Source organism: Poromitra crassiceps, assembly GCF_964638095.1.
Source record: "Poromitra crassiceps genome assembly, chromosome: 12".
Classification (NCBI taxonomy): Eukaryota; Metazoa; Chordata; class Actinopteri; order Beryciformes; family Melamphaidae; genus Poromitra; species Poromitra crassiceps.
Window position 1 is genome coordinate 6,687,820 of NC_139632.1, and position 24,035 is coordinate 6,711,854.

Consider the following 24,035-nt stretch of genomic DNA (forward strand, 5'->3'; position numbering starts at 1 on the left):
CTACCTCACTTTAACAGGTAAAGATGAAAAAGGCAGCCAAACATCCTTTCATTTTTCGGACAAGCTGTTAAAAAGGTACGTTTACAAGCATGAAGAAACTGTTAAAAGCGTGTTTCTTTTCAACGCGGTTGAATCAAAAGTTAGCGTTAATCACCCCATTGCAATTTGCATCCAGAAAATCACACAAGTAGCACAAGGCATTGATCATCATTTGGCACGGCGGCCGGCATTTTTAGAATTTTGTGGTGAATTAATTTACCACAAAATTCTGTGGAAATGTAGTGGGAGTAAAATTAATTCACCACAAAATTCTAAAAATGCCGGCCGCCGTGCCAAATGACGATCAATGCCTTGAGCAACTTGTGTGATCGCTGGTTGAGAGATTGTTTAGCTGTTTGTGTTGATAACTGACTCTGCTGAGTCTGCTCTGCTCTGCCCATATAGCCTACGTCTTTTAGTTTCAGAGCTGCAAATGTCATGGGCTACAGACACAATTAGTTAAGTCGTGTGTCAGTGACAGTGGTTTGCAGCACTTGAGGAATCCGTGAGTTTGCTCGTTTAATTCGTTGATATAAGCGATTTTAATTAATGAATAGGCTACGTGAACGTTAGGGTGTGTGCGTGCGCGGGGGGGGGGGGGGCCTTTGTTGGGACCTGTGCGTGTGCAGGTGTTCCCCATATAGGTGCGTTCCCCCACTTCTCTAGATAGCACTACACCTCTGGCCCCAACCCTATATTTTGGACAAAATGTTCCATAAGTCTATGGACAATTAGAAGGTTATTGTGCTTTTGTCTTTAACTGAGTGTACCTGCACTGTAAATCCTGTGTTAGATACAGGTGAGTTTATTTCTTGTTATTGTGCTGTGTTGGCTTTGAGTGTTCAGGTGGCTGTGCTGTAAAGCCTGTTGAGATGCAGGTGAGTGTATCTTTTAGTTATTATTCTGGTCTTAATTGTGCGTATTTGTGCTGTGAGGGGGGCCCTTTATGCACCCAGGCCCAGGGGCCCCGTCATGTCATAATCCGCCTCTGGCTGGAATAGTTGATGCTGTGCGAAATGACATGAATTACCAGCAAGAGCAGGTTTATTTTAGTGAGAATTCCTGAGTCAGGGCAGCAGAATGCATGAATGCATTGGCTGTGCAAGGCTGCTTCCGACAGCCACTAATAACACAGCATTACCTAGTAGTGATAATAATGGAGGAGGGGAGGTTCCTGCTCATAAAGATGATTAAAATGTTAAAGGGAAAAACCACAACAGTGTCAGAGCCCGGCTAGGAAAACTACAGCATTGTCTCTTGTTTTCACAGACATTATAACTCATAAGGCTCTATTTGTCACAGGATATAATGAAGGTGAAGTGTTTTTATGCACACTGAGTGTGTGTGCGCGTGTGTGTGTGTGTGTGTGTGTGTGTGTGTGTGTGTGTGTGTGTGTGTGTGTGTGTGACAGAGATGGGGACTTGGACTTGAGACTTGAGTCGCACTTAAGTCTCACCCACAGTGACTTGAGACTTGACTTGGACTTGAGGTTTGGGACTTGTGAACAATCTTTATTTTTAATTTTACTTTTTTGGTGCATTAACATTAAAGAAATATCTACTAATGTCATCTAATCACTGTTGATACTGTATGCTAATAGATAAGGAGTGAGGATAATACAGTACATGCTTTGAATCCTGTGTGCAGTGTTCTAAGCAGACCGGATGACATGCAGCAGATGATAGAACGCTCATCCATAAGAGACTTGAGACTTGACTTGGACTTGAGTTCAAAAACTTGACTTGACTTGGACTTGCAAAAAATGACTTGTGAGCATCTCTGGTGTGTGACAGAGAGAGAGACCGCGAGAGACAAGAAAACGGGCAAGTCTGAGTAAATCTTTGCAGTTGCGCTTGGAAGAGATTTGAAAGAGATTAATATAGTAGTCCCATCTCTCATGAGTGTAAACCCCCAATATAAATATGCTTGAGACTGTTGAGAGGTTGTTTAAATAGTCATAGTGGCTTTCCCCTCTGCCAAAGTCAGCAGCAGCACTCTTCACTTTGACAATCACAATCACGCGGATCTGTGAGAAACACATTCAAAATACAAATATCAAATGAAAGGAAAGATGTCACGAATGTGTGACACTTTGGCATCAAAATAAAAACGGTCACAGACAAAACGTCATTGTGCCCGAGCGCCACGGGTGCGCCTCGCCTCACCATAGCAACAGCCTGAACAGGAACAACTATGAGGTCATCGCGCCTGCCATCTCAGACAGCTCACGTTACCACACTGCTGATTAACAGCGTTAGCGGAAGTCATTGCCTAATAGAGCTGCTACCTGCTACCCACTCAATCTCTGGTTGACCTGAGGAATGCTACATTACATGACTCACTTGAAGGCCACACCTCTTCTGCCCATAGCATGTGGGAGACAATAGCGTTGTCAAAAGTTTTGATAGTATCGAAAAGTATCAATACTAAAAATTTGAAACGGATACAATACTCATTTGCAACAGGTATCGATAGTATCAATACATTATTTTTTTTAAGATACAATACACATTTGCAACAGTTTTGATAGCATCAGTGCTTTCTTTTACTGAAAAAAACTATGATTTTCCCCTCCCTATCATTGGTGGGTATCTGTTGCTTCAACAAGCCAAACGGGTTCTGATGGCTAGAGCAGGGGGAATCTGCAGTCTAAATTCAAAGTTTGATCAGGCCTAGATTATGGAGAAGTGTGCGTCTGTCTGTCCATCTGTCTAACTTTATTTTTACAGTATGCCTCTTGATGTGTCGTCATCCAACCCCCCCGCCCCCCCCCCCCCGGTCCCCGTGGTATCGAAAATGGTATCGAGTATCGATATTTTCCTGGGTATCGTATCGAAGTAGAAATTATAGTATCGTGACATCGCTAGGAGACATAGTGAAGATTAAGATTCATATTATGATGCACCACAACAGCGCTGGAGATTTGATTCCTGGCATTTCCATACGTCACGTCATATAGTTGATCCTCAACCGACTGACTCATCATTAAAGAAAACTGGTTTTCAGGCAGAAATATCAGTTGATGTACCGTATGTATGGAAAAAGCTGCCTGGCTGTAATTGCAGGCTTTGTGTAAATGGGGGTAACTCTATAGCTTGAGTTCCAGTAATATGGACGTCACAGAGCATATGGTTTACATGAACTATAGAGGACCACCAAGCTCTATACTCACGCACGCACGCACGCACGCACGCGCACACACACACACACACACACACACACACACACACACACACACAAAAGACCGGAGAGAAGACTATACAGGAGAGACCACATAACATTTCACTCGGACCAAAACGTAAAAAAGTGGCGGATTTAAAGAAAATATTTTTTCTGTGTTGTTTTTTTAAGTTTTGGTCGGAGTGAAATGGTCTCTCCCGATTCTAAATATAGCTGAACCGTTTGGTTTGACGAAGTAAAACAATTTTTATAAGCATTTTATGAAATGTCCATGGGAAAATAAATGGCGGATGAAAATCTCTGGTACAGTGCTGAAGCAGGAAGTAGGCGGTCACTTTGCTTCTCAATCTAAGACCAGGCCAGAGGGTCCAACCCAATTTTCTAGTGTCATAATCATGTGTGATCAATAGTGCCAAATGCAGTACTAAGTTCCAGAAGTACAAGGACAGAACGCTGGCCTGAATCTAATATTATGAAGATCATTCACAACTCTAATAAGGGCTGTTTCAGTACTATGTCTAAATCAGGATTGGAAATGGTCAAAGTGGGCATTTGAAATGAAATAGCTGTTAAAGCCGTTTGCTGAACTGGCTTCTCCAGTGTTGCTATCAGCAATGCTGGTGTGACAGTGTGCTCGGCACCTCCAGGTCGAACGCTCGAGGGCAACAGGGAGCGTGAGGACATCTAGGAGTTTAAGAGGGGGAACCTGGGCGAGGTGGGTGAGGGGGTACTTACTTTATCTGTGAATCCTAACAGAAAAACATGCTTGGTACATGGAAACAATCTAAATCGATTGGATTCATTTATTTCCTCAGACGATCAGGTGATACACCTTTCGTGTGTGTGTGTGTGTGTCACCTTAAAGGTGCCGCAGGAAAAAGAGAGTCAACATTCCAATATGAAGGTATGCGAGGAATCACATCCATTCTAACTTTGTGCCCGGTGAGAGGGTTTGGATACGTGCCAAGCTCATGAGTGGGAACAAGCTCTGACATGGTGAGCCCACAGCAAGCCATCAAAGTAGTCTTTGCGAAACTTTCAACTTTCAACGTGTCTTTTGCTGCTGGTTTCAGTGTGATGATGATGGTTCAGCGTGGTTACGTGGTTGAAAACATTACAGCACCACATTTGCCCATCGGTCTCTAAGGTTGAACTCTCCGGCGCCTCCTCTGCTTTCAGTCTATACCTCTCAGCTTCCAACTGTCTCAGCAGGGAAAATAAGTTGTTTTACTCAGGATCCATATGGTAAATGGACTGTATTTATAGAGTCTATCGACTAACCAAAGCGCTTTTACATGAATACCTCACATTCACCCATTCGCACGCCGACGGTGCCGGGAGGAGCCAGCCTCGAGCCGGGAGCCTTCCGGTTCCCAGGCGACAGCTCTACCTCCTGAGCTAATGCCGCCCCCCCCATCCATAGTCAAACTGCACAAATATACCTTTGTGTTATGAAAGGTGTCGATCATGATGGCATGTCCACTGACAATACAAAGAAAGGCCTAATGGATAAACCAGACAGCAGGATTCAAATCAGCTCAATCTGTCGGGGTCTCCCATTTGACTGTGTGGTCTTTTCACTTCCAACTTCCAACCTTCCACTCCTCATGAGCGTTTATGGAATGGAGGTCATTTCAGAAGAAAAAGCAGAACAGCAATGTGATTAAACCATCCAAATGAAATGGGAAATCATCTCAATCCATAATCTCAATTCATGATGATCTCAGACTCTGACACCTGCTAGTGACTACATTCACAATATAGGTGGTAACTGTGCCTTATCACAAGATGTAAAGGCAAAATGAGATGTCAAATATAAATATTTGTGCTTCACGGGGGAAAGATACTTCCAGGTTGAGGAGTGAACAGGCTTACAGTAGCTACATACATAACATGATTTTTATAGAAGATCCTTTCAACTTTTTGCAAGTTTCCGGAACGCTGAAATGAAATGCTGTATATGATCAAAGAAGTTCAATGTAGAAAATACGGTTTTGTTTAAATTGTAAAATCTAAAGTTACATTTGCAAAAATCTATCCCAACTAGTAAACTGTCTTCTGTGTGTGACCAAACATGTCAACCCATGCCACGTCATCCACATCGTCAGTGGGTATGACATCACTTGACGATTGTGGGGCATGACATGACATCAGCAGTGGTTATGACATCATACTTACCATCGCTCAGTGTTTTCCAGTTGACCCTTGCGCCGCTGCCCGCTGACCTCGTCTCTGTCAGGGATTGGCCGTTTAGAGCGTAGCCCTCCTGGTCATCACCTCAGTCGAAAGGCCCCGGGTATGTCTGGGTTATCCATGACTGTTGAGTAGAACAAAGCAGCGAACCTGCTTGAGTGACATCACTGATGACATCATCATTGATGACATCACAATTGTTCGAGTCACATCAATGATGACATCATCGGTGACATCGTCAGCGGGAAGCAGGTAAGGGATGCTGATGACTTCACTGATGATGGCTCTGTGTCCGCCGTGGCCGGGTTTTTTCACTTTTTTCTACCAGATTCCTTCCAGACCCCTGAAAAGTGTTTGGGCACATTTTGGAGGCGATCAGAGCAACGTCTGGGGAGATAAATGTGCTCAGACGGACAGACATTTTGTGATTTCGTGATCACAAGTGGACATGGTCTTGATTGGCTCCTGCTCATAAAATAATTTAGCGAGTATTAATAAAGTTTTCATTTTTTGAACTGGAATCTCCACTCACTTTAGCTCATTTGAATGAGAGGATCAGGATATCAAGGTACAGGATTGTTACTGTTCTGACTCATGATTCATGAAGAACACCATGTATATGGGACCTTTCATTTTTGGGGCTGATGAAGGCACAAGGCTGACCTCTAGTGCTTATAAAGGGAGTGACAGGACTGGCCTGGTATGTCACCCTGTTCCAAGAGAGGCTCCATGTCCTCTTATGTAACAGGGAAACTGTGAAGATGGGCACAGATGTACAAGCCTCAGCCCATAAACACATCAGTCACTTAGTGTCTGAACAGGCCATCATGTGATGTCGTCTGTCAATCATTGTGCTTCGGGCAACACATTCAGTCTATTCGTATCATCTATATCCCCATTTTCATAATTAGATGTTTGTGAATATTCTGCAACAGAAGACTGAATTTCAACCAGCTACAGCGACTGACATGATTTATAAGTCTTCTTCATATCTGTTCAATATCATTTGCAAGTGCATTGTTCTTCACAATAAATAAAGTAAATTGTCTCAAAATAATGGATATGACTTGCAAAATGTATTTGGATAGCCTTGTAAAATAAATAATGTTTTGAACGAACAGCTAATTGGAATTTCTTCTTTTCAAATGACATGCTTTTTCCTAGCAGAAGAGGTTAATATAGTGTAAGAAGCTAATATTGGATTCTAAATTGCAGTTTTTTTAGAATGAGGTGCTAAATAATCTGTAGGTTTTTATTTTAAGCGAACCATGCTGCTGACCGAGGGACCGAGAGTAATGAAACCCAACCTGACATGCATACACTTACCCCCAGTCTGTCTGTATAAAAACCTTGACTAAGCCTTTAAGCCAATAAATACAGGCACACAGAAAGAGAGATGGTGTCAAAAAAAGGTTGCATGAGCTGTCCAGGAATATATAGTGAGGGTGTGGAGAGCGTTCACACTCACTGTTTGCACTGCGGTGATTCAGCATTCCACAAAGGGAAACGTTGGAATAAGGTATGAGGGACGGACAAAGAAACGAGGGAGCGGGGGCTTAGTCAACCCGTGACCCTTTGCCGCATGTCAACCCCTCTCTCTCCCTACATTTCCTGTCTGCCTACTAACTGTCCCCTCTAATAGATCTCAACACATCACACCTCGGTTCCGGAAGAGTATTTCATATTCTGCAATGGGATTTGGATTATTAGCATAATGTGGTAACCACCCAAGGGAGACTTAGCATGGGCGAGCTAGGTGTGAAACGATGCTATGTTCCTGTAGAAGCCACAAATCTGTATATCATCATCCTTGTTGATTTTTAAACACTTTTTATTCAATTTCATGGAGAAGCACTACCTACGATTCTAAAGTGTAATATCGACGTATTTGATTGGTGGATTGTATTGATGTATTTGATTGTATGGTCATCTGTGATTGGTGGCCTGCACTCATTTCTCTCTCTGGCTAGTGGCTACTGTAGGCTACAGTATATGGACGTAGGCTACAGATTGCTGAGTAAAGGGCTAAATGAAGTATATTATCAAAACTATTATGAGTCACGCTGCTTTCAACACGAGCACCCGTTTTGAAATCCGTTGCCCGGTTTTTTTACATTAACGCACGGAAATGCGTCTATCTACGATAACGCCATGGAGCTAATAGCTGTAATGGCGCCATTAAGACCACTGGTCCCACCCACTGCCGCTCACAGTGCTCTCCCATTGGCTGAAACACCCTGTTGCTCAATAATGCCTGGAAATGTATTATGGGATTATAGATTATTATTATAATAATGTATTATGGGATGAGTACATATAGTTTCTTCACTCTTACAATATAATATGTACACACTCTTGTACCCGGCTTTTTTCCAACTCTGAATCAAATGTTGTATGGTCATGAATTGATTATCTCGCTGGCTTGGTTCCAGGCTTCAAACTCTTTAGATAAGGATTCATCGAAAAGTGATGGAGAAAGATGAGCGGTGCAAATTCTCTTCCGGAACCCCAAGGTGACGTCATGTCACGTGACTGTTGAGCTCTTAAAAATAAAATAAAATAAAATATAATCTTCAAAAAAGAAAAGAGGGGGTGAGTGAGGCCTTTCTCTTCTATGTTGAGGAAATGTACTCAATGAAAAGTATTGTCCTATTCCCAGTGTCACCCAGTGAATCTGAAGAAAATACACAATTAATGACCGCCGTCCAAGTAGAATATAAACCTGTCCTAGCAGTTTCCCACAGTACAGTCGAATTGCTTTTCTAACCATAAATTCTTCCATAATGCATAATGAAGCACTGTATCTCTGACCAAAGAACCTAAGGGATTCAAATATTTGGGTTTTCATAATTCAACCAATTTTTTAGAGCCATTTGTGGGTGCTTGGAATGATGAGTATAATGGGTTGTCTTTCTTGAGTGTAAGCCGTCAACTTTACACCTGAACCTGAACTCTTTCCCTATCGCATGGTGTGACAAGAGGATGCTCTCAGGAGGCTGCAGCGATGATCATACTTGTGTTCAAAAGAAAGTGCAAGACAAGGCATCGCCGCACATTCCGTGCCTGTAGCTCGTGGTTTGCCTTCACTTCGTGTGAAGCCGATGTGCCTCGGAGAACTTTGAATTCCAGAGGAGAAGATCACGTTTATTTGACAGTTCATCTCGGGGATAGCAGGGTTGCTATCCCCTTGCTTGAGTTAACTCTTTGCATGCAATTTAAGATGGTGAAGGCTCAACATTTTAATGATTACTTTACATGATAATGATAATTATCCTGCGTAGCATGTAAAGATTGCAACACTTTTTTTGGTAATATTGTTGAATAAAATATGCTATTCTATAATATTCTAATCAAGTGTTGGATTTTCGGTGAAAACAAAACTTTAATTCTCTGGCCCCTTTGAACATTGTGTTGTGTTATTTTGTCTGCAATCCCCTCCTGTTCTCTCTCACACACACACACACACACACACACACACACACACACACACACACACACACACACACACACACACACACACACACACACACACACACACACACACACACACACAGATATACACACACACACACACACACACACACCCATAGATATACAGACACACACACACGCACGCACGCACGCACACACACGCACACACACACACACACACACACACACACACACACACACACACACCCACACACACACTTTGGTGTGTAGTTCGGCCTTTATCAAGAGAGCCTTCTAATTCCTGAACTGAAATCCTCTTAGGATCCATGCTCTATTTCTGGTTGGTCTGACCATGAGGCCTGTAGCCTTTTCTGAAATCTTCATTAGACCAAAGCTCATTGGCTGGACAAGACACACGCATGCATGCACACACACACAAAACAACACTGTGTCCAGCAACAGACATCTCACTCCAGTGATTGAGTTTGGACCAGTCCAAGGTGAGCTATTGACAGAGGGAAGTCTTCACTGTGACTACAGGAGGTAAGGAAGACTCGTCCACTCTAATCTACTGGTTATAATACAATAGAATAAGCTACAGCTTCATTATGCAGAGAAGGAAAGTTCCGTTTCGTGTGAAAATGTTGGAGCTAATTTGATGTTTGTTTTCAATTTGTTTTCGATAGGTTGATTTTGGCCATCTTCATTTCTCATCTAGATAATTTGCGATTCAGATTATGTTACAATAGGGAGTATAGAATAACCACCTGTTTGTGGAATACCATTCTTTGTTGGTTTAAAAGTCAAGTCTTCTGCAAAGAAAAACAACAATAACAATAACTGCTCAATAACAATAACTGCTCCTGAGTCCTGGGGGGGAAAAAACCTATTTGAATTGAAAATATTTTATGTCCTTTTATGAATTTACTCAAATACACAGACATACATTGCTACATTGTACATACACATGTCCTATTATTGCTAGTACTAATTAAAACAAAGAAAGACATTATACTCACTTGTGGATTTTGGGGTCAATCAGCCTGGAGCAGCAGGAGACTGCAGGCAGGAAAGAAGATTGTCTATATCAGATTGAAAATGTAAACACTGGGGCATTTAATGCAATGACGTCTATCCAAAATATATTCAAACGTGACTACAGATTTGCATCTAATGCAAGTCATATTCTACATTTCTTGTAGTGTATGTACATCATGAAATACAGGTCCGCAAAGCGATCACAAGGAGGGAACTGTTTAAACTGTAAAAGAAAAAAAAAAGAAAAACATTAGGTCAGAGATTTAATGCTTCGATGATTTCCACATGGCTTTAAATTGTTAGTTCTCAATATCATTTGTAGCATTTGAAATGGTAACTGCAAGGGAAGCAAGCTAACAGCAACGCAAGAGACATCTGATACTGCAGTAATCCTCTTAGACTGCATTCATTTAATTAACTGTCATGGAACTCGAGCTACTCGATACCTCTGTCGTGGAGCACCGGCTCCAAAGACCTCAAGCTGTAGCTCTTATCTTATCATGGGAACAAAAAGGTGTTACGTGACACTGCCAATTGAAAAAGTGAAATGAGAAAGTGATGACATGGTCTAGCTAGCATGATGTCATCTGTCTCTACTTTTCCCTTGACAGGTAAAATGTCTGGCAGAGAGCTGGAAATGGAGGAAACTGTAACCCACACAGGTAAGGAGGAGCAAACGAAGCCCATTCCACAGTGACTGAACATTTTTTGCACGCTGCTGGCCTTGTGTAGTGTGCAGTGTTGGGGATAACTCATTACAAAAGTAACATATTACATGTAATATATTATTATTATTTTTATATTATTATATATTATTATATTAACGGTCAGTTTTTTATGCACTAACCACTATAGATGACAATAACAAAGGAAAAGAATAACATTTCGAATTTTGGATTGTTTACACTGACTTCAAGGTGGTTGAAATTATTTTTCGGGATGTTCCAGGGCGGCGATGTCATTCTGCTGCTGCTGTTGTTTTGGTGAAAGTAATGCAAAAGTAGTGTAATAAGACTCAGACAGTAATATTGTAAAGTAACGTATTACTTTCAAATGAAAGTAACTAGTAATATGTATACATTTTGAAAGTAACTTGCCCAACGCTGGTAGTGTGTACTGGGTTTGGTCTATGTTTAAATGCATATCCCAGACACATTTTTGCTCTATGCAATACATCAGATCGGCTATTAGGCCCCGCCCCCTTTTAGGGGGAAAACACAAGCCTCTCCCCGTTGACTTCAATGTAAAATAGCACTACCCCAAAAAAATATAGAAAAATGACAGAATCAATCTCATTTATTAACGACCCCAAAACACCACGACATGACAATATATTACAACTCGTCTGGCCATAGAATGGGCAAGATACACCGGAAATATGACTTTGACCCATCTAAAATCATGTGACTCATGTGTCACATATTTACATTACAGCCCCAAGCCAAGTAGCCTACAACGACGCTGGGCTCCACTACAACAGCATTTAATGTCCCAGACTAAATTAGCAACAGGCGGACACCGGAACTAGGTCAGAGACGAGTCATGAGTTACATGATTTTAGATGGGTCAAAGTCATATTCCCGATGTATCTTGCGCATTGTGTGGCCGGCCGAGTTGTAATATATTGTCATGTCATGGTGTTTTGGGGTCATTAATAAATTGATTGAGATTGATTCTGTCATTTTTCTATACTTCTTTTTGGCAGTGCTATTTTACATTGAGGTCAATGGGGAGAGGCTTGTGTTTCCCCCCTAAAAGGCGGTGGGAACATGTGCCGCCAGCAGCCGCCTACAAAATGACGTATTGCCGATCTGGTGTATACATAGTCCTGACTTGCATTAGAAAATAAAATAAAAACACGTATGAGGACAAAAGCAGCATTTAGAGAACGATTAGCTCTAAAGAGATAAGAAGCAGACCAAAGTGAAGCAGAGAGACGGATCTGCAGAGCTCACTCTAATCTTCTTTGTCTAGCTGCTCTTACACAACGCTGGGGCAATTAGTCCATCTTTAATCCCTGGGGAAGGGAGCACAAACTCCAAAGCTCAGTCACAGCATCGCAACAGGAACATTGTAGGGGGGTTTCGGGTCATCTGCCTTCTGCCTTCTAGCTTGACAGCCACTGCTACGTTACGTTACAAGATGAAATGGTGTTTTCCTGCTGGCCCACAGGTCCAAAAGGAGTGATCAATGACTGGAGGCGCTTTAAGCTGGAGAGTATGGACCAGGGAAACTTGCCACCCGCTAAGAGGGAACTGCTGAGACAGATGTCCTCTCAAAACAAGCCCAAAGACAACGAGCGCAGAGCAAGCTTAAACCGCAATGTACAGCACAGTACCAATGGATCTCAACACCACATCCATCTATCTATCTATCTATCCATCATCCATCCATCCATCTATCTATCTATCTATCATCCATCCATCCATCTATCCAGCTATCCATCTATCCATCCATCCATCTATCTATCTATCTATCTATCTATCTTTCTATCTTTCTATCTATCCATCTATCCAGCTATCCATCCATCCATCTATCTATCTATCTATCTATCTATCTATCTATCTATCTATCTATCTATCTATCTATCTATCTATCTATCTATCTATCTATCTATCTAGTGTATGTACTAAGTAAAACAGTCTCAGAGATTGAAATGATTGCTTTTCTATCATTCCCCCAGATGAGTGTCCAGGAGTATGAGATGGTCAAGGAGGATGACGACGGATGTATTAAGAAATACCGAAAGCAGTGCATGCGGGAGATGCACGATAAGCTTAGCTTTGGGCCCAAGTTCGAAGGTGTGCACGACCTGGACAGCGGGGAGGCCTTCCTAGAGGTCATCGAGAAGGAGCACCACAGCACGGTGGTGCTGGTCCACATCTACAAGGATGGAGTCAAAGGCTGCGAGGAGCTCAACAACTGCCTCGACTGCCTGGCCAGCGAGTACCCCACTGTCAAGTTCTGCAGGATTGATGCAGTGGCCTCAGGTGCCGGCGAGCGATTCTCAGATGAAGTTCTGCCTACGTTGCTGGTGTACAAGGCGGGAGAACTGCTCGGGAACTTCCTGGCCTGCACGCGACACCTAAACGAGGAGTTTTTCGCCACCGATGTGGAGGCTTTCCTCAATGGCTACGGCCTGCTGCCGGAGAAAGAGCTCCTATTGGGTGATGAAGAGCAGAACGATGTAGAGTGAACAAGATGGAGGAAGGAGGCAAGGGAGGTGTAGCAAGTTAGGGTTTGATGACACACGTTATTATTTTGGGCTATAGTATATAGACCAGGGGTGGCCAAACTACGGCCCGCGGGCCAACTGCGGCCATGAATTTAGCATTTTTTTTATTTATTTTTTTGCTAAAAACGTTTTTCCGTTTTTCTGTTTTAAAGTTTAAAACGGAAAACGAAAACGAAAAAAACGAAAACGGGAAAAAAACTGAAAAACAAAAAAATAAAGAAAAAGAAACGGAAAAACAAAAACAAAAAAACTGATCGTCATTTCGTTTTTTCAATTTAAAACCATTGAAAATGGGTTATACTTGAGTACCCTGACCTGGTCTATTTATTTAAAATAATAATAATACTGAATGAATGTTTAATACTAATGTTATGTTAAATTATCTCTGTCTTAACCTGTTGGCACAGGAAAAGACAATTTGAAAACATACAGAAAAACACATTGTAATAGGTGAGCACATCAATAAACTATGTGTCATATATTTATTTAGGTAGAAATACAATTTTTGATGGCACAAGGGTTTTCTGGTCCAATTCTTTTTTGCCGCGAAAACTGCCGCGCTTAATATTGTTTGCCCCGCGACTCCTTATATTTTTCTGTATGCGGCTCACAACCAAAAAAGTTTGGCCACTCCTGATTTAGACAATCCATAAAATCTCCACTAGTTCACTAGTGTTTGAGGGTTTGTCCCTAAAGGAGAAATTGCTCTACATCCTTTTGGTCAAAGAACCTGAGCATCCTACACATGTGCTTGGGTCTGCCTTAACCCAAACACATGTGTAGGATGCTCAGGTTCTCACTGGTGGGTCTCGGCCCACCGCTTTGAATGGGTCGTGGATCTGTGCGTAAAAAAGAAGAAGAAAAGGTTGTTCTACTCCCCCTTGAGGACTCCGCCATCCGAGTCCGACATTACTGTGTTCCAGAGGCTGTAGCGGAGTCATTTTTCAAGCTAGAGTGAAGATACTGGTATCCTCTGAAACTAGAAGACATGAGGCATCCATTGGTACATGACATGTACCAAAGATGTCATGCTAGCTTGTCATGCTAGCTAGTCGGGAAAAGGGCTATATTACGCTCCAAATTTAACCTACATTTTGGCAAGGAAAAAAACAAACATTTGGGTCACGATTTAGGAAGGAAAAATGTGGGTTGTGAGGTTAGACTAGCTGAGATGGGATAAGGTGTTATAAAGTATATCATACATCACAAAAATAAGCATGCAACCTAATGTTTATTTTCCATGATTCCATGCCAAAACCATCTTATTCGAATTAAGAAGAAATCAACTTTTATTTTGTAATGTTCGAAAATATTCCATGCGTGTATTTATTCGTAGATTTTTTCCCGACAGAATTTAATATTTTGGATCGATCCAGGGTTGATACAATGTGACATTCTTAATATGATATAATATTTTGACACAAATAAACTTGAAATCTCTGTGTTTTAGTGCCACATTAAAAACGTACCGTGTCTTCACCGAAATGGAATGTCGACTGGACGTTACGAGGTCAAAGCTGTCTGGATCATTGGGGAAACATTCATGCGTAAATGTATTCCGCAGATCTGCTGAATCTACGCTGTCCAAGCCAGTGCAGAGGGATGTGCATGCTGCATCTGGAATAGGCTTTTACTCTGACATGGCAATGTCATCAGAATGAAGTGAATCCATTTCCTGTATATATGATTGTGGCGGTGGTGGCAGAAGGTCAGTTGTCTAGGAAACGTTGATATGCGTGCTGGTTTTCTTGTGCTATGGCTTTTAAGGTAATACTCAGTATTATCACATTATCACATAAAAACATTTGATCTGTTGTTCAAAATAAAGGGAAAAAAAAGATCAAATAGTAACTCAAAGTTTTTCTTTTCATAAAGACTGTAACTGCTTTCCTTTCTGTTTTAGTTACAATTTGACAAGTGTTCGAACGTAGATGGACATCGTGTTTATTTTCCGTGTTTTGCTTCCCATCAAAACTGAGGCAGCAAATGATAGTAAAGAAATAGCAAACTGCACACATGCGAGACGTTGCAGGAGAAGTCTCTCCCTGCACTCCCTCCTGCTACAACAGGCTGTCACATGTCAAATAACCTCAACCAATAACCTAATCACACACTTGACTCCCCTGTGACCCTGGTGAGGCCCAGGGCTCACCAAAAACCACAACATAAAAGCCTGTTTAGTTATTGAAGCGTTTACCCACAATTTGGCAGGTCACGAATTAAATTGAGCCATCTCCTATTTGTCAAAACTGACTGACACGTTACCCTGCATGCATGCACATTCACTGCTGGAAGCTTTTCTCACTAATGCGTTCACCAGCAGAAGTTGCTGACAAAGACTGTGGGCTTTTATTGACTCCTACAAAGGGTCTGTATATGATTTATATTGATCATCTCATTCTATTATAGAGCCAGCTCAAGATTGTATTATACAGATCAGCCGTCTTTCATGATCAACCAGGCAATCCAGATGTTAGCTGTCAACGGATCGATCATCTGCCCTCTCTTCTGTTCATGAAATACAGTAAAGTAGCAGTAACTGTAGAATATAGATTGCGATGCATAGCAGCAGCCTGGCCTTTTGCCATTCTGAAGTAAACAGAGTCACAGTTACATTACATTACATTATGTCATTTGGCAGACGCTTTTATCCAAAGCGACTTACAATAATACATTTTTGTCAGCAATAGAGCAATCAACTATACAACACAGTCTATGACAACTACAACTTCTGAAGGAATAGTGGTAAAGTTAAGTTAGTAAGTAGTTAGTACGTTTTCTTTTGGTTTGTTTTTTTTAGAGAGAGAAAGAAGTAAGAAGGGCCCAGATGGAGCCTGAAAAGGTGTGTCTTTAGTCTTTTCCGAAAGATCGGCAGTGATTCGGCCGTCCTGACCGAAGGTGGAAGCTCGTTCCACCATTGTGGTGCCAGGGACGAGAAGAGTCGCGAACGGGATGAGCGACGTTTGAGCCCCCGTAGCGAAGGAGGGGCGAGGTGTCCAGTGTCAGACAACATCCGTATCATTGAATTCTTCAACAGAGCGTCGATCAGTGATGAACAGTCCTTGTGATCACAGAGATCTACGCAGGAGACTGATCTCATCAGGACAATCCTCTAACAGGATTAAAGTGGTAGCCGACTGTATGCTTTTATATCTGTTTAGGACCAAAGATAATCCTATAATAAGAATGCAAAGTGTCTGTCTGAATCTTTCAGCAAGTGTAAAGAGCACCCCCTGCAGGTGACCTAATGGAGCCGGATTTTTTTATTAGGTATTTAGGGTTGATTAATTGCCCTAATTGCCTAATGATTGCCCTAATTATGTTGGTCACTCGAGCAATGACGACATCATCGGTTGACATCATCACGGATGGCATCGCTCACTGATGACATCATCATTGAGCGCTCGAGTGACATCACTGGTGGTGACATCACCGAATCTATACCGGGTAAGTGATATCATCAGTGATTTATGATCATTTTGAGTGTATCCCGGAGGCTTTGGAGACCACTGTGTTCCAGACCAGCGGGGTCTAACTCCCACGGGTCCACTAGTGATAAAAAAAAACATGTCATCTTAATACCATTAAATGGAAAAATGTATCCATAAAGTATATGTAAGCTAAAGCTAAATGAAAATGATCGCTATCCCTTGATGATGATTCACAAGGAAAATATATTAACAACGGCTTTTCTTACTATTGGCAAAATAGCTTTGAAAATGCACCTCCAAACACATTCCAATGTGTCTGCTTTCATGTGATTACATTCCTATAACTTCTGACATCTTGTCTGTGAAAAGGTCCTTGATTCCTAATTACACAAAAGCCAAATGTGAACTGTCTGTGACACGCTAACACATATTTCTCCCAGGATATATTTGTGTTGGCTGGCATTGCCTGCATGGCCTCTAGCTGCTAACATCTGGCATGGCTTGCATAGCCTGTAGCTGTTAACATCTGGCATGGCCTGCATAGCCTGTAGCTGCTAACACCTCGCTTTGCACACAGTAGCGTGTCTAAAGTGTATCATAACTGTTTTCTGATACCTCCCACAAGAGCCTTCCGTGCAGCGAGCTTTTCCCGAGGTGCCCAAACGTGTCACGAAAGTCTACTCCTTATTTGGCTGTGCACTTGAACTAGCAGTGCATCATGCATGAGAGGCAGACAAGTAGCCAGAACATCCCATCGGGACTCTCCAGACAGCACCTGTCACCACTGGTCAATACACTTCACAAGAACTCAAGATGTTTCAACCTGGGGAATCTGGGGATGTGCCGCTGAGCTTTAGGTACATATCATGGCCGTGCAGTATTTGCTACATATCTGGAGTTCTTCTAAGGCCATGTTCACATTACAGGCAAATCAGATTTGCTGCTAAAGTCATTAATCATCATTACCTTGATTGGTTTCCAAAATCTGATTTGGGAGTGTGTCCGCATTGCCACAAATCTGATTTGGGCAAGTGTTCAAGTCGGATCTGTGTGTCCAGATACAATGAGCCAACATACAATGTTTCTGGCAGTGTTTTGCATGTCTGCTCTCTGCTCTTCAAGTCGCCGCCCCCTGCAAAAGACACTCTCAAATCTGATTTGGGTGATCAGTGCGTCGTCCACACTGAAGTCACATCAGTCAAAAGCAGATTGTGGAAACTACCTCCATATGTGGTTTGGGACAAGTGACACAAATCAGACTTGGGAGCATCCAGACTCATAAAACCAATCTGGATAGAATCATTAATAGGTCATTAAAGTTCACAAATCAGATTTGGCCTCCTAGTCTGAACATGGCCTAAGTGTTGGAGTTCATTGAGTTCAGAGGAGGCCCCTGGCTGAAGACAAGATGCCAAAGTTGAGGGGGCGGGAAAAAAACAACAACAAGATGACTCATCTTTGAGCCAAAAATGAACAACCAATAGCTGTGTGAAGCATATACATAACTAAACCCTGTGAGCAACGATTGACTCATCAACCAACCCATAGCTTCCCTCTAATAAATATTTACCTCAATGCACTGACCTCCTGATCCCTCACCCATTTACAGCCCAGCTGCAATGCTCCAGTTCACCTCACATCAAAACATGTTTCAATGAGCTGGTGCCATGACACGCCAAATCTGATGCACCCTGTTACCAAAAATGGACAGCGGGGGTAAAAAGCGTGGGCAAATGACATAACTAAGAAATGTGATCACCGACTCTGAACATAAATGAAAAACAAGACTGTTTAAAATGAGTAGTTTTCATGTGTATTCAAAAAAAATAATTCAAGGATGTTATTGCTGGACTTCTTTTACGCACGAAAAGCCATAAACATTCCTGTCTGTGTCATCTTTGCAAAAAAGGAAAAATAACAATCAAATACGATTCCTCTTATACTAGCAGAATGACTAGATACAATGCAAAACATTGCATGGGCCTTTTTCCACAGCTGCCATTTTGTGTCTAAAAGGCAGGGTAAACATAGCCATAGTGCAACCAACCAACTCATTGGTTGGTACACGCACTGGAACGACCGTAAATGGATTGGAAGTTGGAAACCCTCAGTAATGTTTTTGTGCACTTGTGTTTACTTCCTGCCTTTTAGACACAAAATTGCTGCTGTGAAAAAGCCCTATTAACACAGGCTTCCACACAATGCTATTAGAGGAGGAGGAGGAGGAGGGAAGAAGGGATAAGGATAGGGAGAGCTACCCTGGGTGAACCCAGCCTTCAACGTGACGTCACAGACTATGCCTCTATATGGAGGTCACGTGCAGGCTGGGTTTACCCAGGCTAAGGGAGAGCAGGTACAGAGCCGATGCCACGCCCACAGTGCAGTCCTGCTTTGGGCTGGTCCCCCACAGTGCAGTCCTGCTTTGGGCTGGTCCCCCACAGTGCAGTCCTGCTTTGGGCTGGTCCCCCACAGTGCAGTCCTGCTTTGGGCTGGTCTCATCGCACTTTGGCACACTAGGCTCAAGACGAGGTGATACTGCACTTTCTCTTTGACCTTTTCTGTATTTTATATTTTGCCTTTAAACCACTGTGAAGCACTCTGTGCACCCGTGCTGAGAGGGGTGCTATACAAATACAGTTTTACTTACTTACTTATGGACTAGATTATTTATGTATTTATTCCGTTTATTAGGGACAGTGGAGTTTGACATAATTACACTTCACAAATTGAAATATAACTGTGCAATATCTGGAAATATAATATAAGGAAATAGTATAAGCCTTTGTTTATGATTCTGTGTGGCTTATTTACGGTATACATATATTGTACATATATTGTACATTTTGACAGCCGGAACAGGGACGGCACCCGGGAGCAGTATGGGTTAGCGCCCCAGCCTGCGTCTTCCGTGAGGAAGAAGCCCAACAATCCACGAGAGGCCTTTTAGGAGGGCCATTCAAGCTGCAAGTGGAGACTGCAGTGCCACCAATTACTGGTACTGCATGGTATCCACCAAGATACCATCACGTCGGAATGAGATGTTTGGAGGTTTATCTCTTCACATCCCTAGGTGGTGCATACATACATCCTGCGCCAACTATAATCTTCAAGATAGCATGCATTCTATTGCACTGGTCCACTCAGAAGAAGGCGAAGGGGTGACACACAGGTTGTTGAGAACTTGTTGTGACCTAAATGGAAAAGTGGTTTGTGCTGAAAACTGGTCAGATCTGGTAAAAAACCAAAATGTTCCCAGAAATACAATTAGTTATGCCATTGCTCAACCAACAGACGGTGAGATAAAATCACCAAACGTCATGCTGTTTGGTGATTTGGTGAGTTCTCAATTGATAATATCATGGAAAATGTTCTTGATGGCCAGAAAAGCAGAGTTGTGAGATGTGGGGAACGTTCCATGATTGCGAAATAATCTGTTGTTTCAGTGAAATACCTCAGACGGGGGAGGGTTTAGTAAAAAAAGGGGGGAAATCGGTTTCTGACCAATAGGATGACATATTTGTGTGACAAGCTTATAAATATTAAAGATGTGACTGTGCAGATGTGTTGGAGATGAGCATCTTTTTGGTTCCAACTCAAGAGCTTACTGGATGAAATTCTGTAGAGACCAATAAACTCATCACTGATGCAAGGTGGACCAGAAACCATGGCTGGACTCAGTTATTCAAGTGTTGATGACACTGGGGGGGTTTTAATCCACTAATTCCATAAGCTTTGATGGTTTCTTCATGAAGATATACCGTATATATACTGCCTTATCCAGAAGTGATTCTACAACTGCAAGAAGATCACAATTGTACATGGCATGTTTTGCCCTGTACGTCCAGTGGTTTGGTGACAGAAAACTACTGTCACTACATTTTGAGGGCCTAACCACAATTTACATGACAGTATGTGTGTGCAGTGCATGTGTGTGTGTCACCTGCAGTGGGTAGTGCTATCACTAATTGGATGTTTTTAGCCATTTAATTTGCAAATCTGCAATCTGCATTCACTGATTTTAAACACAAAAAAAGACTAAAGAAATGGTCTTTGATTTTAGACGAAACCCTGTTTCTCTGTCCCCCGTGACCATGAATAATTCACCCATTGAAATAGTACAGGAGTACAAGTACCTGTACATACATATATATATATAATATAATATATATAATAGTACAGGAGTACAAGTACCTGTACATATATATATATATAATATAATATATATAATAGTACAGGAGTACAAGTACCTGGGCACTATTATTGACAGTAAACTGACATGGAATGCCAACACCAAAGGCTCAACAACGTCTCTACTTCTTAAGGAAACTTAGACGTTTTAAAGTGGACAGAACTTTGCAGATACTGTTCTATAAGACCTGCATCCAGAGTGTGCTGACCTTCTGTATTCAGTGTTGGGGTGGAGCCCTAAGTGTACAGAACAAGAATCAATTAGACAGGGTTGCCAAATTGGGAGGTAAGATAACCGGGGTACCTAATGTGCAATATTACTAACAAGTCAGACCAGTACACCAGGAAATTGGCACAAAAGATTCTAGCTGATTCACAGCACCCTCTATGGTCTGAGTATGCACTCTTACCTTCAGGGCGAAGGTACTGTGGTCCCTATTCTCCCACAGGCCTTCGGCGCTAAAACGGGCCTTAAACGCAAAAAAACGTGCCTTGCGCCTGTTTCGGGAAAATAGCAATAGGCTTTAGGCTGCCAAATGCGCTTTAGGCCGAATGGGCGTGGCGGAGTCCCTGAATGCGCCGAAGTGGGCGTGGCGGCGCTAAATACCGGCGTACTACTATCTTCCAGCCATCTTCCGACCTGGCCGACTTTTAGCGCTTTGCGCTTTTGAAAAGCTGGCCTAAAGCAGGATTCTGTGCACCGGGGACAGGAAAGTGAATGGAGAATACAATATATAGAAAAAAATACTTTAGAATACAATAGAATATAAGATTGCAACCCTTCTCAGGCTTTTTGGGTGAAGCTGTAATGCAGTTTCATAAATTTAGTTTAGGCTATCATAATAATCCCCATTTATGTGTAATATAGCTCTACGTTTTATTACCCCCCCCCCCCCCCGAAATTAGCTAGGCTACTAATATTACTAATATTCCTAATTAATATGTATTATTATTTCATTCAGATAATTGACATTATAGGCATGTATATCGTTTAATGTGAGAGAAAGGGAGAGAGAAAGAAAAGAGAGAAAGAGATAAACTGGATAAACTGTTGTGTAGCGCTTCTTCAAACCCCACTCTTCATTACAGCTATTCATTACAGAATTGTCTGTTGTATTTATTTTTTCTGTGTGCAAAGCATAGAAAGTTATAATTATTTCCAAATGTTTCCCCCGTCTGTGGCAGCGGAGCTGTCCGAGGTGCTGAACAAGCGCAGCGCATAGACGGCCACCTGGGGCGGCTCACTCAGGCGGTCCAGGACTGGGCGCGGGGCGTCGGCGGGGTAATTCTCCTCCCCAAACAGTGCGCGATGGTACATTTGAACCTGAATGGATAGATGAATAAACAACTTAAGTAAAGAGTTGTTTTGTAGCTATTCAAAATGAATGGTGGACAGATATATCACCTGATTCGCCAGCACCATCTTCTCCTCAGCTGTGAATTTAGTGGATCGGTTTTGGTCTGCCATATTGATCACACTGCGCCAGCTGCTGCCAATCTGGCTTTTAAAGCCCCTCTGATTGATTACTGAAGATTTTATTGAGAATGAACATATTTGTCAGAGCCTGTGGGCAGGGGGTGGGGGGGACGCATATATAGGCCAAATAAAATACTATTACTCAATAATAAAATCCTGTAAATTAAATAGAATTAAGTTATCAGATCCAGTAAAAGTGATAGGTGTCATTCAGAGGATGTTGCATCGTGCAGTGGGGGAGGAGAGATAAAACGATATCATTCTGGCCAAACTTTCATTTGCAACGATAGAGCCCACAGGGCTCTATCGTTGCAGCCGCGCAGTTTCTAGGCCGAACGCCAGCCGCAGCGCAAAGCGGTGGGCGTGGAAAGGCGCACTTGATATCTTGGTATCGGCGCTAAACTCAGCCTCAACCATTATAACCACGCCTTTTAAGCGTAAAATTATGCATTGTCCGCTCATTGGAGAATTGCAGGGAAGAGACACACGCTTGCCTTTTAAGCTCCAATTCCTGGACAAATCCGGTAAAACCAGACAAAGCCAAGGGCTCCGCCGCCCCCCCCTCCCTTCATCCGGTCTGTCTATCTCCATATATAGGCTATTATTCCATATTATAATGCTTCTCAAACCAATCTAACTGCAGTTAAAATACTGCAAGCATGTAAATACGCTACACTATAGCAAGACCAAAGTGAAAATAATTTCTAAATGCATCTGATAGAAAAAAATATTGCCTATGGCTGGATGTCATGAGATTAGATGGCCAGAATGATATCGTTTTATCTCTCCTCCCCCACTGCACGATGCAACATCCTCTGAATGACACCTATCACTTTTACTGGATCTGATAACTTAATTCTATTTAATTTACAGGATTTTATTATTGAGTAATAGTATTTTATTTGGCCTATATATGCGTCCCCCCCACCCCCTGCCCACAGGCTCTGACAAATATGTTCATTCTCAATAAAATCTTCAGTAATCAATCAGAGGGGCTTTAAAAGCCAGATTGGCAGCAGCTGGCGCAGTGTGATCAATATGGCAGACCAAAACCGATCCACTAAATTCACAGCTGAGGAGAAGATGGTGCTGGCGAATCAGGTGATATATCTGTCCACCATTCATTTTGAATAGCTACAAAACAACTCTTTACTTAAGTTGTTTATTCATCTATCCATTCAGGTTCAAATGTACCATCGCGCACTGTTTGGGGAGGAGAATTACCCCGCCGACGCCCCGCGCCCAGTCCTGGACCGCCTGAGTGAGCCGCCCCAGGTGGCCGTCTATGCGCTGCGCTTGTTCAGCACCTCGGACAGCTCCGCTGCCACAGACGGGGGAAACATTTGGAAATAATTATAACTTTCTATGCTTTGCACACAGAAAAAATAAATACAACAGACAATTCTGTAATGAATAGCTGTAATGAAGAGTGGGGTTTGAAGAAGCGCTACACAACAGTTGATCCAGTTTCTCTCTCTCTTTCTTTCTCTCTCCCTTTCTCTCACATTAAACGATATACATGCCTATAATGTCAATTATCTGAATGAAATAATAATACATATTAATTAGGAATATTAGTAATATTAGTAGCCTAGCTAATTTCGGGGGGGGGGGGGTAATAAAACGTAGAGCTATATTACACATAAATGGGGATTATTATGATAGCCTAAACTAAATTTATGAAACTGCATTACAGCTTCACCCAAAAAGCCTGAGAAGGGTTGCAATCTTATATTCTATTGTATTCTAAAGTATTTTTTTCTATATATTGTATTCTCCATTCACTTTCCTGTCCCCGGTGCACAGAATCCTGCTTTAGGCC

At 42.2% G+C, this 24,035-nt stretch overlaps 1 protein-coding gene across 1 annotated transcript; it reads left to right on the top strand.

The window, feature by feature from the left end:
- Positions 1–10,498: 10,498 nt before the first annotated feature.
- Positions 10,499–13,078, top strand: pdcb (phosducin b; the record flags this gene model as incomplete). The annotated part of the gene is made up of 3 exons (XM_083647033.1): positions 10,499–10,544; positions 12,055–12,206; positions 12,566–13,078. The coding sequence occupies 3 exons, from the start codon at positions 10,499–10,501 to the stop codon at positions 13,076–13,078; spliced, it is 711 nt and encodes a 236-aa protein (XP_083503159.1).
- Positions 13,079–24,035: the final 10,957 nt, after the last annotated feature.